General features: G+C 41.6%; 1 protein-coding gene across 3 annotated transcripts in view; it reads right to left on the bottom strand.

The window, feature by feature from the left end:
- ntrk3b (neurotrophic tyrosine kinase, receptor, type 3b) overlaps positions 1-13,821 on the bottom strand; it is a 225,691-nt gene extending 211,870 nt beyond the window's left edge. For all 3 annotated transcript variants that reach the window (XM_085243837.1, XM_085243919.1, XM_085244004.1), the window contains exon 1: positions 13,225-13,821. In XM_085243837.1, coding sequence (XP_085099963.1) covers positions 13,225-13,466 — 242 coding nt within the window. In that variant the 5' untranslated portion in view covers positions 13,467-13,821. The remainder of the gene's footprint in view (positions 1-13,224) is intronic.
- Between the last annotated feature and the right edge of the window lie 2,220 nt (positions 13,822-16,041).

Here is a 16,041-nt window from a genome sequence, read left to right as displayed (position 1 = left end):
AAGCAACCTTAGGAATAAATAAAACAGCAAAAAGCAGTGCATGTAAACTGATTTAAAAAAAAAAAAGGGGGAAAAAATACCACTTTGGAACAAATTTCAGTTTAAATAGGTAGAGAGATGATCTCACAAGTTTGACATCATAAACTGTTGCACACAGTGGTGACACTGAATCATAATCTGCTGTATAGAAAACAGAAGCTCAACTAAATGTCAACAGAAAGCCTCTGGAACGCTGCTGCAAGGCTTTAAAGGGTTTTTCTAATCCTGGCTAAAACAGCAGAGCCTTCAGTATTTTTTCACCCCTCTATCCTCAATGCATCTTTTGATTGTTAAAGCGGGGGAAGGTGCTTCATTAGTATGCATCTTTTAAGGCGCAAGGGCTGCCTGCAGATGCCGGAGTTGAGGTGGTGGGGGCGTGGGAGAAGCTGGGTCAGCCACATGGCCGGGTCTTCTCACAGAAACTCTGCATGCAGAGGATCTGAACGAAAGCGCCGCTCTCTCCTCCCAATTCTCAGATGGCAGCCGTGACCTACTTTCCACAAAGACAGGCTCATGCAAACTTGATGATATGCTTATAACAGAGGAGCCTGTCGTGCACTGCCTGAGGTGAGCCTCGCAATGCGGAGGCAGCAGGGGGTCTGTATCGTAAGGACCAATTGGCAGGACGTGTGTTAGCAACTCTGCCCTGGGTGGTTAAACAGCATCAATGGTAATGACGCTGATGATCATACAGCAGGCCTGAAGGTATAAAAAGATTTTTTAAAGGTTGTCAGATCACCTAAACCCCCAAAGCAAACAGCTTCATTTGACATTTCATAGCTGATGACAGAGCAATAATCTGAATGGGCCCCTTGTGAAAAGAAGACAAAATGTCCTCCTTGTTGCATCTATGCTGCAGCTACTGTACTTTCACCGAGTGCTGCAGCCACTGCAGCAATTGCTTTTAAAATACTGAAGTTATTTTTGTAGCTGAGTGGGCAGATTGCAGCCTCTTAAATCAAACACCAGGCCACTTATTATGCACCGTTTTTTGTGCGTCTGTTTTAAACACCAAAAAGCAAATCTCTATATTGACCATTTGCAATGGTTTAGCTCAGGGTCCTAACATGCCTCGGGCCTACGTGTATGAAGTTAGCATGTTCGTCCTCCGTCTGTGTGGGTTTTCTCTGGGTTGTCCAGTTTGCTCCCAAAGTGCAAAGATATGCATGTTGAAAAAAAATGGGTGCAGGTGTGGATTTGAGCATGAAGGGTGAGATGACAATGTGTCCAGACTGGACCCAAGACTCTTGATCAGTGTCAGCTGGGATAGTGTCAGCCCCAAACCCAATTGAAGGTATATTGCAATCTTCTTAATGTTGCTTGCAAAAACAAAACAAACAAACAAACAAACAAACACTGCAGAGGATCATCAGCAGTCACGTGACTTTATTTTTAAAGAGACTTGATAAAAAAAATCCATGATAGATTCTTATTCAGGTGATAGCAGTTATCTTAACTGAAAACAAACTAGTCTTGGACATGCACAGCCTTGTTTTGCAGTGGGGAATTAAAGCCATTTAGAACATTGCCAGCAATATTATACACCTCTACAACAGCAAGCACACTGTTATACTGTAAGAGCTTAATTTAGTAGTTTTTGTGATCATTTTTTCTGTTATTTTGTACTTATACTTTGATCCTTGTAATTGTGAAATTTTGTGTCTAGAGTGTGGCCAGGAACTGTATTAAGCGAGACCCCTGTAGTGATTAATTAAATCGTCATGGTTATTTTCAAATGGTAATAAAAAAAAAGTGTAGTTAATATTACTGAAAATGACGTAAGAGTACTTTTGCTTTACTTTTTTTAAGACTCAGATATCACATTTCTGTCTTCTCTTCTCCATACTGCACAGTTTATTTATTTTATTTTATTTATTGTATTTAAATAAACAATGTACGCAGTATATTTAACAATTCATATAATATTTTAAATTCATATAATTTTGCCTAATTTATGTAATATAAAACAAAGGTTGGAGAAAGGAAGGTTTGGGAATAAGTAGTAAGCCTAAAGAATACATGCTAATATGTATATTTTAAAAATCAACTGTTGAATCATGAGTCAATGAATCAACCACTTTGCGAAGAAATCGGGAGTAACGGTGCAGAAATGGTGCGGTAATATAATACAGTGTGATATTTGCTGAGTAGATTTCCAAGGCTGGTGTCAGGTGTAAATCTCTGCTCATTGTTCTTCATATGCTAATAACAGAAGTTTAGGCAGAATTTAACTGTGTGTTCAAATTATACCAACACAGATCACAAAGAGAAGCCTCAGCAAGCTTGTAAAATGATTCTCAGTCCTAAATAATAAAACAAAATCAATATTATGGAAACCTCAAAGTGAAATATGATCATGACAAAGAAAAATAAATCAAAATTACAACCAGAGTCAGGTGAACTGGGCATCAGAAAAACAGACATCAAAACATCACAACACAAAGAAAACAAAGAGAAAGAAGTGGGTAAAGAGGAGTAACGTCCAAAGGTAATGAATAAATATGACAGAATTAAGGAGGGGAAGGAAGGTAGGAGTTTCTCAGTGAGAAGGAAGGTGTGTACTGTTCTACGCCACTGCATACATCTGACATTCCGTATTACAGGGAGTTATAAACCCCTATGACATTTGTTCCAGCTTACTGCATCTTGGAAACAGGTAGTCATCTACCATTTTCCAAACAGACATAAATATAAAGTAATTTTTAAAACATCTGAAACTCATCAACTGTAGTATTCAAGGGTGCTTTTATAAAATAAAGCAGACAACATTATAAAATGTCTAAAACGTCATTTGATTTCCTGTTAGTTCTCATGTTTCCCATCATGGATATTGTTCTTATCTTTTACTAATGCTACTTCTTTAAATTGAGCTGCAAGGCTGAAAAATAAACTTGTGGTATATATCACTAAAGCAAAAAAATATTACTAACTAATTATTAACTATTATTACTGTAATAGTTAATCCAGTTAAATATTAAAATATAAAATTAAGGAAATTATACATTTTTTCTTAAAATCAGCATAACATAACCCTAATAGCTACAGGTTGCAGTTCTGTGAATGTGGCAGGGTGAAAACTTTGGAACCACCAAAGTAGTGAAACTCATACAAACTGCCCTATCATATCCTGTAAACAGATCAATTTCAGGCTTGCGCTAACTTGAGAACAATCTGTAGTGTGCATGTGTTGATCTTTCCTGTAAATTTCTTATGTTGCTAAGATGTACACCTTCTTTTTTGTTTCAAATGTTTATATTACCTAGTGATGCAGATTGTGGTTTTTGGGTGTGGGTGCTGAGCATTTACCTTTTTTGAGCACCTACAAGCGTCTATAGTATTAGCAGCTCACAGGTGATAAACAACTGATGTCTTGTACCAAATGATTTGGGACAAACTGCTTTAAACGTTTAGTCCTAATGCACTGACCATGACAAAAAAATGCAAACTTTATAAAAACATTCTTTTCTATCCATTTTTTAAAAATTACTTTACTCCTCACAACGAGATATAAGCAGAATGTGAAAGCTGATATAATAATGTTGAGACAAATATTAAATGTCAGTAAGTCTGGAAGCAGAGACACGACATTTAGCAAAGGTCTAATGAAACATAATAGGAAATTGTAATATGGGAAACTGATGTTCTACTATTTCTGGAGCTAAACTAGTAGTACAAGCTAAAATTTAGTAGATCGTTGCTTATGATTTTGATTTTAATCATTCTTTAAGTCCTCCAACATAATGGAAAGCCAAACCCTAAAATGCTGGAGTGCCCCTCAAAACAGGTGATTCAATGTACAAGATCTTTTTCAATATGGGTTCAACTGATACTCCAAAAGCTCAGCTGAACAGAACATACTCCACTTGTAACGATTTCAATAAAAATCTACAAATGTTCACTTATCAAATTCCCATTCAGAAGCCTTACACAAGATCTCTGTAGCGGATATATCTGGACTGAAGTTGCTATTGGCTACAGTTACACAGTCTGTGGGCTGCACATGAGCTACAAGAGGTAGAGAAAACGCTGAGTTTATGTAATGCAGTAACACACAGTGTCTGAACCAGGGGACACTTGCAGCCTACACAAGCCACCTGAGCAGACCTTGCTGTATAATTCAGGTTTCTTTGGCAGCATCTGTAAGCTGGTTTCATAGAAAATGTGTACTTGAAGTTGTCCAAAGATCGATAGTTTAAAGCTGAGCCGTGCTGTTTTAAAAACTGAAAAAGTAAGAAGGCAGTATCCACATAAAGTTTTTAAATAAATACTGGAGATGGCAGCTTATTACATTTAAAAGTGACCCCTGCTGCAAGTAACGAGATTAATAAAGATAAACACAACATTATGATGGAAGGGCTTTCGACTTTGAAAATGAGACTACACACATTCCTATAGATTTCAGAGATATTAAACGATAAACTTCAAGCTGCATTTTGCAAAGCAGATAAACAGTAAATCATTTAAGAGTGCGGGACTCTCAGATTGTTTGCAGATAAACAGATGGCAATTTTACAATCCACATAAATCTCTTTGATTGAAGAAAGAGCTGACATTAAAGAAGCTGATGCTATAATACTTGTGGAAGAGGCTTCTCATTTCAAAGGCAAATAGAGGATGTTGGATTTTTTACGTTCACACGAGACAACATGACTGCCAGCAATAAAAACAAAAACCCATCATAAAATGTGCATTTGAATGACATCATAAGACATCATGATATGGTGTGACATTAAAACAAATATTACACGTTTTAAATCTCCGTGTGGATGTTTGAAACCTATCCATGAAAAACTGAAGGGATTTTTGCTGCTATTTTGTGAAGAAATTCAATTATACACAGTTTATCAGCTTTATAGTCTCGACCTCCAATAAAAATGGTATCACAATTGTGCCATAGGAACGCGTTCTCAATCACTGCGTAATATGCAGCTTCTAATGGAAAATTGCAATCTCAAAAAAAAAGAAAAATCCCACAATTACAAAGATATGTTCTATTTAGGACCCTTGGGTGGGTCCCAGCCAGTTAATGGTACACTACAACACTACAAGTCAATAGTCTGCCAAGGTAGACGATGCACCCCAACACATTGAAAAAACTGTTCAGGAACAGTTCTAGGCACACAAATCAACCACAACAATAACCAGGCCTCTACACTACTTAAAATGAGATCTGTTAAGATACTAAGATAAGTAACTGAATAAATAAAATAAAAAAACCATGAAGGCCAGGTGTGGCCTGTTCTCTTACAAATCCAGGAATAGTTAAGGAGATAAGAGATGTAGAATTGATTTCGAGTGTTGAACTTGCATTTCGTTTTTCACTGGAACTCTCAATATCAGGTCCAAAAAACTGTCAATACAAGGCAAGGAAGCCATCATTTACTGAAAAACCAAAAGAAGCCTACCAGAGAGATAGCAAAAAGGTTAGGAGAGATCAAATCAACAATCTGGTACATTCTTAAAAAGAAGCAACTGTAGCTTGCCTCCACCAGTGTGTGAATGTGTGTGTGAATGGGTGGATGACTGGGTGTGTAAAGTGCTTTGGGGTCCCTAGGGGGGACTAGTAAAAGCGCTATACAAATACAGGCCATTTTCCATTGCACTGGCCAGCTCTGCAAAACCAACAAATCCAAAAGACCATAAGATAACTCAAGTGGATGAGATAGCCAAATCAAGGACATGCTCAAGGGTCAAAGTCTACAATCAGGACAGTCTTCATGAATAGAAATACAAAAGGCTTACAACAAAGATGAAACCACTGGTTACACCCAAGAACATGAAGGCCAGATTAGACTTCACCAGGAAAACGTGTCCAAGAAAATTGTTGGACAACCAAGATTGGCTTGTACCAGAATGATTGGGGCTACCCGCAACAGCAAGCCGCAGGAGGAGACGTTGCGAGCGGAGGCAGAAGAGAGGCAAGCGGGGAGGCCTGTGGGCACGGCTAAAGACTAGTCCGTTTAAACCACCACTCCCGATCATATTCCTCTCCAACGCCCGTTCAATCCGTTACAAACTGGATGAAATACGACTGCAGATCGCCACTCGACGGACTTTTAATAACTGTTCGTGCATGATTTTCACTGAAACCTGGCTGGACAGCGCCATTCCCGATGCGGCTATCGATCTAGCAGGCCGCACCGCCTATCGAGCCGACAGGTCTGCGGACTCGGGTAAGAAGACTGGCGGGGGGCTGTGCATCTATATTAACAACCTTTGGTGCACGAACGTCACGGTAACGGAAAAACTGTGCAGTACAGAGGTAGAACTGTTGGTGTTAAAGTGCCGTCCATTCTATCTCCCTCGGGAATTTTCTGCCGTTTACATCTGCGCTGTTTACATTCCACCAGATGCTAATGCTAAGCTAGCGTTAGCACAATTGAGCAGCAGCATCAATAACAGCCTGGTAGCACACCCGGACAGTGTCTTTATTGCGGCTGGGGATTTTAACCACGCGGACCTGAAATCTGTACTTCACAATTTCCACCGTAATGTGAAGTGTGCTACCAGAGGAGATAGAACGTTGGACCAGGTGTACACCAACATGGCGAATGCGTACAGAGCCCAGGCTTATCCCCACCTGGGTCTGTCAGACCATCTCTCCCTTCTGCTACACCCAATATACACACAAAAGATCAAGAGCACTGGGATTACAACCAAAACCGTGAGAACATGGCCGCAGGACGCTATTCCGATGCTTCAGGACTGTTTCCACTGCACAGACTGGGATGTATTCAAGGTGCAGGACACTGACAATCGTGTCGCATTGGACAGTTACACCTCCACTGTCTTGGACTACATCTGTTTCTGTGTGGACAATGTAACAACTTGGAAACGATTCCGTGTGTTCCCTAATAATCCACCCTGGATGACACACGGAGTTCAACAACTTATTCGAACGAGGAACAACGCTTTCAAATCCGGGGACCAGGAGGCATACAGTGCTGCCAGGGCCAACCTGAGAAGAGGCATCAAGACTGCCAAGCAGCAGCACAGGAGGCGTATCGAGGCCAGGTTTGAGAACAACACAAACCCAAGGCAGGTCTGGGAGGGCATCAGGGCTATCACGGACTACAAAAGAAGAACACCATCACCCTCAGCCGACAGTTCTACTCTTTTATGCCCGTTTTGACAGGGAGAACACCGACCCTGTCCTGTCCCCTCTCCCCTCAACCGACCCTGCTCCGGTCCTGAGCACTCATGAGCTGAGGCGTGTGTTCCGGAGCATTAACACCAGGAAGGCGGCCGGGCCGGATGGAGTGCTGGGCCGGGTGCTAAAAGACTGTGCTGCGGACCTGGCGGACGTCTTCACCTCTATATATAACACCTCGTTGTCCTGTTCACTGGTACCATCCTGTTTCAAAGCAGCAACCATCGTTCCCATCCCAAAACAGTCAAATGTCACATGTCTGAACGATTTCAGACCTGTGGCACTCACCCCCATTCCCGCCAAATGCCTGGAGAGACTGGTCATTAAACACATCAGAGCTGCTTTTCCACCATCCCTGGACTCGCACCAGTTTGCATACAGGGAGAACCGGTCAACCGAGGATGCGATCGCCACAGTGCTGCACACATTACTGAAGCACTTGGAACACAGGAACACCTATGCACGGCTCCTCTTTGTAGACTACAGCTCGGCTTTTAATACCATCCGGCCATACAAACTCCGTCCCAAACTCCACCAACTGGGACTTAACTCCTCTCTGTGCAACTGGATTGTGGACTTCCTCACTAACCGTAGACAGTGTGTCAGAGTGGGTAAGAACACCTCTTCCACCCTTGTGGTCAACACCGGTGCCCCTCAGGGGTGTGTTCTGAGCCCTCTGCTATACACTCTCTTCACCCATGACTGTATTTCCTCCTGCGCGTCCAATCTCATTGTTAAGTTTGCAGATGACAGTACAGTGCTCGGACTTATATCCAACAATGATGAGACAAACTATAGGACAGAGGTGCAACAACTAGAGTCATGGTGCCACGACAATAACTTGGTCTTAAACACCAAAAAGACCAAGGAGATCATTGTAGATTTCCGGAAGAGGGGCCATAACAACCATCTGCCTCTCTTCATTGGCAGTGAGGCGGTGGAGAGGGTGAGCAGTTTTAAATTCTTGGGGGTAACTGTGACCGAGGACCTGTCCTGGGGCAACCATATCACCTCAGTTGTACGGAAGGCCCAACAGCGCCTCTACTACCTGAGGAGACTGCGGAGCGCACACATTCCCAGATCTCTGATGTTGAACTTCTACAACTGTGCCATCAGCAGCGTTCTGACGTATGGATTTCTAGTGTGGTTCCCCAGCTGCACCAAGGCCGATCAGCAAGCACTCCAGCGGGTGGTGAAAGAAGCTGGCAGAATTATTGGAACAAGTCTGCCAGAGATCAGTAATATCTTCCCCACTCGCTGTCTGAGGAGGGTGCACAGTATCCTGCGGGACCAACATCACCCTGCGCGCCACCTTTTCCATCTGCTGCCCTCAGGGAGAAGGTACAGGTCTATACAGGCCAGAACATCCAGACTGGCCAACAGCCTGTATCCACAGGCTGTGAGGCTCCTGAACTCTCTGCCCCCCTCTCACGGACAATAACCATATCCAACTTCTTAATAGCAATGAACTGGTCTGCATTGGTGCATCATATCTTTATTCTCTTCCCCCTCCTGCCCCCCCCCCCCTCTTTCTTAAATAGATAACTATCATATCTGATATCATATCTCACAGTACAATAATATTGAATGGGTTGCATTGTTGTATTTTGTCATGTTTCTCAGGTCTTTGTCTGAATTTCTACGAACATTATTGCTAAGGATTGTCTTATTGCATTGGAGTCACACTGGGTTAAATATGTACACTTGGGTTTTAAGGGGTATTTATTATTTTCTTCTTTTTTTTGGGTTGTATGGAAGCCCCAAACGCAATTTCATTGTTCTTGACAATGACAATAAATAAATAAATACTAAATACTAAAGAGAAAAGTACAGCGAGTGGAGTGTGGAGGCCTGGCAGTGGAGGTCAATAGTGTTTATTGCATATTAAAGAAAACAGTTGATTTCTGAAATGTACAGGGCTATCCTCTCTTCTCGGAATCAGTCAAATGCTGCAAAACTGATTGGAAAGTGCTTCACAGTACAAATGGATAATGATTCAAAGCATACTGCAAAAGCACTCGAAGAGTTTCTAAAGGCAAAGAAATGGGATCTTCTCCAAAGACCAAGTCACACACCAGATCTCAACCCAAACATGCCAAACTAAACACAGAGAGACCCACCAAAAGGCAGCAACTGAATGTGGCCACAGTAATGGCCTGGCAGAGTATTTCATGGGAAGAAACGAGATTTAGCTAGTTTGTCAATTATACTTGAGCATCTGAAAATGAGGCCGTGTGCATAAATTTTTTTTAATTCCTACTCAGTTCGTGGAATATTTTTGTAAAACTCTATCAAGTCGAAAGATTGTATTTTAACCACATCTTAATTGCTGGGTTTCACCCCATGGGAAATTATTTGCTGCCAGGATCCCAGTATCAGGTACCACAGGACACACAAAGGTCTTGGTTGTACTTGAAGGTGTCTAAAGATGAGCTAAAGGAGAACTAAAACAGAATTAGGTGATTGACTTTAAAATTGCTCATCACTATTCACTGACAATTGAAGTTTCAATGAAGTACCTCTATTTATACAGTTTTTAAGCCAAAAATACAAAAATATGCAGAGTTTTGTTTTAACAGAGGAGAAAGAGTCAAATTGGTTTTTAAAAAAATCTTTTTGTAGGTTTTTTCTACACACCAGAGCCGTCTTATTTAATCTACATGTGCTATATGTCTTTAAAGATGTTTGAATTGGACAAATACTAAACCCGTACAGGATTAAGACATGCAAAATACAGTACAGTGCCATAAACCCATATAAAAGCAGTTCAACTTTAAACTACATTTTGAGAATCTGGAAAACATTACCTTTCTCCCCTCATGTTTAAGTAAGTGAAGTAGAAAATTGTAAAATGCTACACTTGAACACTGCAAACAGATATAGGGAACTTGGTAATTATCTGTAAAATTTCAGATCATACCAACGGTTTCGTTAAAGCGGATGCTTCAAAAAAAATCTTCAGATGATGTGCTTTTATCTTGTGCACAGCAGACATCACATTTCAGCACTTTAGGGCTTTGCGGTTTTCATTTTCATATCATTTTCATATCTTAATGAACTGTTTGTAACTAAGACTGGGAATACGTTTCTACTACCATTGAAACTGCAGCAAGATCATAGGTTGATTACTATCACACAATCAAAGATGGACCTTTCACACTTTTACCTTCACAGTGGCAAACTGATTGAAAGCTTTTTTTCACAACAGACATTTTGTGCCACAGCAGGACAAGCGTCCATGGAATTAAAGACATCGTTAATTATCCATTTACAATACAGGTTCCTATAAGCTGTCCTAGTCAGCCAGCATGCACAATACCAGGATCATCTCTAAGTGCAATGCACGCATCATTAATATAACTGAAGTCTGTGCTTTTCCTGCAATTACAAGCCAAAATGTCTGCCGTGAAATACGGCTTTAGTTCAGCGCTTTGCAACAACTCCAGTAATGACAGTGATTGCATGGATGCATTGTTGAATTTAAGGATCAGCTTAAGTACGCAAGAGATGGGGAGGTTGCAAGGGTGATTTTTCTCCAAGTATACATTGGAGACGTTTAGCAGTTTGACAGCGCAGTAATGACCATAGAGATTGGTCCGACACTTTAGCCTCTCCTTTACAAACCACACTTTCAGCAAAAAAAGAAAGAAAAAAAGAAGAAACAAACAAAACAAAATGAGACCAAATGTCATCACTCGAGGTGGAAAAGCTGATTGGATTTTGAAAACAAATACGCACCTGTGCTCAGAGCCACACTTACACAAACCCGTCAAATGCTTCAGCTGCTCTCAGAGAACCATTTTTCCCCCTCAAGCATAACAGCAAGGCCTTATCTTATCCACTTCAAGCAGTGATGCCTCTTGTGATGAATTTCTAATGTGCGAGAACTGGGAAAACTATTATCTGGACTTGGCAGTTTTCTTTGGCTGGCCAATCACCCACCCATCCCCTCCACAGTTCCAGCTAGGAGCCCTCACTCTAGCTTTCTATCTCCATAAATTGTCCCCTCACCTCTGAATATTTCCTGAGATGAATGAAATAGAATTCATGTCATCAAAACACATGTATCTCCCCACTTGCAAAGAGAAGGGATCGTGGATTTTATGTGGCCCCAGTCTCTGAGTGCTCTTTATTACAATGCACCAGTTACTATTTTTTAAGGTCACACCTTCTGGCCAGATAATAAATTAGCATTGAGCTTTGAACATCATTTATGGTAATACATGTTTGTAGAGATGCTATAAATGATTGTGCTGTAGCATTTTAACATAAATGATTACAATCTTTGAATACAAAGTAATTACTATATATTAAATAGCTAATTATTGTTGCTGCGTGGTGTGAATGCACAGCTAAATCAGACGTGTTAGCTCATGTGACACTGGGCAGTATATGCTGATATGCTGTTACTGAGCTGCTGGTGGTGCTAGTGGAGGTTGCCATCCATACTGAGCAGCCAAAAAAAAAAAAAAAAAAAAAAAAAAAAAGCCGCCAGCTGGCCAGGGGCCATGAAATGCACAATTAGTCCTGGGTCAGTTGCATTAGGTTTTCTCAAAGGCAAAAAAGGCGATCAATGCGTGACTTTGTGCTTGGTATGAACTGAATATTTGGCATTTTTAACTGGCAATCTAAGAGGTTGTTGACTTCAGTGGATGAGAGGAGAGATAAATGTGAAACGAGCAGGTTTCACGGCAAGGAAATCTTTATACGAGGGTCACTCGAGGGTCACACTAATCACTAGTGCGCCGTGAACTCTGACCCTTTCTTCCTTCCTTTCCTTTTAATACAGCCGAGCTTTAAACCTGTGCTTATTCCTTACAGAAAAAGTACCCCCGATAAAACAGTCACGTAAATGACTCCTGTGTTGTAAAGACAGCACTTGATTCCCAGATTATAGAGGGTACCAGGCTACCCTCTAGCGGCACGGGGAAGCGATGAACCGTGTCACAAAATAAGTTGTCTGCCTCAGACGGATAAAGGGTAAACGGGATACCAAAACTGATGACAGCAAAAGTCCTTTGTGGCGTAAGACGACGCGGAGGAAACCGTGCGGGGAATTCCAGTGCGTTAACGGGAGATGTTTACTTTATATGCAAATCAGCTTCATCGACACCAGAGGTCTTATTTAAGGCCCGAGCTCGGCTTTTTTTTCTTCCTCCCCTGACTTTTCAAGAAAGAAAGCTTTGATGTTAGCAGGGAGGATCGATGCCAGGGAAAGAGAGCGAGAGAGAAAGAGGGAGAGAGAGGAGAGCGAGGGGGTGTAGGATGCAGAATGAGAATGTACTTCTGGGGGTGTGTGGGTGGGTGGTGGTGGAGAGGAGAGGGAGGAGGGGGGGTAGTCTGCCGTCATCATACATAGCGCCTCTGTTTTGAGCAAAGCCTTTATGAAACCAATATTTCTGCATGTCCATCTCTGTGGAAAGGAGAGAAAAAGCCACAAGTGACGTTTTCACATCCCAATCCGCTCCGCATAATCTGGACACAATAAAGTTTGTCAGGTCGCGTCGTTCTCAGAGGATGCGGGCTCAAAATGTAACTGGTTGACCTTACTGCGCCATTTACTTCTGTTTCATTTAGCACAATCTGTCAGAACAGTTGCTGTACATGACGACGGAAATCAAGCGGATGGGTGATGTGAGGTTCTCCGCAACATCCTTCTGTCATTTGGACGTGTAGGCCTGCGGTGCCGCTGCGGAGGAGCAACTTTATGGGGACACACTAGGGATGGGGGGAGAGACACATTCGACATTCATTGCCCAGGTTCAAGACCGAGCAATTTATTGCTAAGCTGCAAGTGATTTGACTAATTGGGCACGTGAGGGAAAACAAGCGCATTTACCCTCCATTCAAGACCATTTATCAAATATGGCTTGGGGATCTTTGGGCATTAAGGAGACCAATAGAAGTGTAAAAAGTCTAAGAATTAAAAAAAATATCAGCCAACAAGTCGGATCAATGCAAAGAAAGCAACATACAGGGAATGGGATCAATCAATGATTCCGAAACGCACGGCACAATCCGTACAATGTACTTACATAGAGGTGATGTTTTTGAATAACTCCGCTATGTCAACGCTGGTCCCATTGCTCCCAGTATCTTGCAGGGCGAGTAAAGGGAAAAACCTGCCGTTGTCGGACTTATTGCAAAAGATCTCTGTTTGAGAGCAGCTGCAGGTCGGCGGGCAGTCCAGCATGGAGCTCAGATAGTCCTGGAAAATGCTCATCAGAAACAAAACCCTCCACCAGCAAATCCGGATCGAATGAAACCATAGATCCATGTCTCCGGGCAAAGTGGGGAAATAGAAGAGGTCCCGATGTCCTCTGGGTTAGAACAGAACGACAAAAGAGAAGAGCAGGAGAGTGGGAGGAAGGAAGGAGGAGGATGGTTGGTGCGTCTATACAGAGGATGCTCTATGCGAGCGTTTCTGCCGTGGATGGATGCTGTAGTGTCCTTGCGCGTCAGAGATTGGGTGAAAAGGAGGAGGAGGGGAGGAAAGAAAGAAAAGACGCAACAAAAATAACGCAAATCAAAAACAACAAAGCGAAAAAATGTGAGCGTCCACTCGTCTTGACAGCACACGATGCATGGTGTTCCCCTTAATGCCGTGCTTCTGATGTCGTCGTCGCCTCTCTCCAAGCAGGACCAGGACGACTGGCTAGAGAGCAGAGAGACACAAAATGAGAAGTTGGAGCATCAAGTCCCTCCTACCGGCTACAGTCATACTGACACCTGCAGAAACTGCATGCAATCAACAGTGATTACAACTGCACTATACAAGGATTGCAGGACTACAGAGCAACATGTAGCCTGATATAAGATTTAAAAAGTAAAAATGCAGGGGCGATAAGCTGATTCTGTCCAAAAAAATTGCAAGAGATTTTACTGGAGGATTGATAGATAAATTATTTATTGTTATTTTATGTTATCTTTTTTATTCGTGAGATAAGATTAGACCCACTTGTTGGAAGAATTCCCAAAACATTTCCCCCAAGAAGCTACTGAGGATTACCTGTATAAGAACACCCAATGCACTTAAAATGGTCATTTTTGTCGGATATTTTTACATTAAAAATCTTCACATAGCTAGTTAGAAATTTTTAAAATGGCATTTACACCTCCACCTGACTAAAAAATTCAGAACCTATGAATATGCAAGCATTCATCAGTCAAGCTGAACTCCTTCAGGCATTAAAAGTTCACCAAAAGTCACATTTTAGGTGAACTTAGGAGAAACTTTCCACTTTCAGCCGACGGATGTAAAAAAGAGCATTTGAGTGTCAAACTCTGCAGTACATCATTCTGCACAGTGAAGCTCAAACATCCCAAACGAGTCACTGAGTGACTTTGAAGGATAATTTCAACATGGCTGTTTTCCATCCACGCGCCCACTATGGCTCTATAGCTCATACTAGCGAGAGAAAGAAACTATGACTCAGACAAAACAGTATCAGCAGCTGGGCAAGTAGTGACAGCTCTCTGATTTTCCATTTTAAACATTTGCTTTTGTGTCTGACTAAAGGTAAACACAGAATGTAGTCTCCTGAAATATCCAGCTTGATAGCTTTTCCCAGTTGAAGATTCACAGAGCCACTAGAGCCACATTATTGGAAAATACTGCAGGTTGAAACAATTACCCCTTAGGTAAACAAATTGTATAAGAATAATTAAACAGAATCTCTACCTTGAGTATATACTCAAATAATGATTTGTGCTTTATTGCTAATTTAACTGTATATTTGAGCTTTACAGTTTGGAGTGATGCAGAATTTGACACTAGAAATTGGATTTCATTTTTAGCCCTGTACCTCTCACTTTGTTTTCTCACTGAACTCTTTTTCTCCCTGTAAATTCAATGTCTGTCTTGTAGCCCCCTTCTGTGGGCTTTTGTTTTTTCTCTGTTTTTTGTCTCTCCTCTCAGCCGTCGTACTCCTGTCTGTGACCCGGAAATCAATCTCAGTTATGCCAGGTTGAAGGATTCTTAAACTGCATCTGGAGGAGAGAGAAGAAAGGAGATAGGAAACATTCTGAAGGAGCTATAATCAAGGAGAGGTGTGAAACACTGTTGGAATATACAAACCATGGCAAGAGGAGAACTCTACCTAGATGTTCCTTTCTATGAGCAAGTTTCAGTTTTTCAAGATGATCAGCTGCATGGCTGAAAAGGAACTTTCTGCCTTTCACTGTCCATGTGTATACCAGTGTGATTTAAAAATACAGTATATGTATCTTATTACATTCTGCTATGATGTGAATTTAATTTAATAATATACCCAGCATGTTTTAGTGTAATGACTATTGTTTCCTTAATATGGCATCTAAAAAAAACAAAAAAAAACCAAATACAGCAGGGATTGAGCTAACAAAACAACTGACAGATGATGCCATATTTTTTAAACATTACATCTCCAAAGATTGATTCTGTTCCTAAGCGAAAACCTGTGATCCCGTGTGTGTCAGGAGTATCAGAACAGCTGACACGCATTTTTTCTAAACACTGTGTCTCTGTGACTTTTAAACCCCAAAACACGCTGCACCAAAAATTTGTCCACCCCTAGGATCGGGTCTCCCAACACAAACAGACACTTAACACTGTTAAGTGTCAGGAGGATTGCCAGGATTTATACATCGGGGAAACCAAACAACCTGTGGCGAAGCGGATGGCACAACACAGAAGAGCTACCTCGTCAGGCCAGGACTTTGCAGTCTATTTACACCTACAGGCCAGTGGACACTCTTTCAGTGATGAGGATGTGCACATCCTCAACAGGGAGGAATGCTGGTTTGAGCGCGGAGTCAAGGAGGTCATTTACGTGAAAAGGGAAAGACCATCTCTGAATCGAGGAGGGGGCCTA

This window comes from Mchenga conophoros, linkage group LG1, assembly GCF_057382185.1.
Source record: "Mchenga conophoros isolate Kocher_MC1m ecotype Shallow Benthic linkage group LG1, M_conophoros_male_GT1.1, whole genome shotgun sequence".
Lineage (NCBI taxonomy): Eukaryota > Metazoa > Chordata > Actinopteri > Cichliformes > Cichlidae > Mchenga > Mchenga conophoros.
This window is presented reverse-complemented; position numbering and strand designations above follow the sequence as displayed.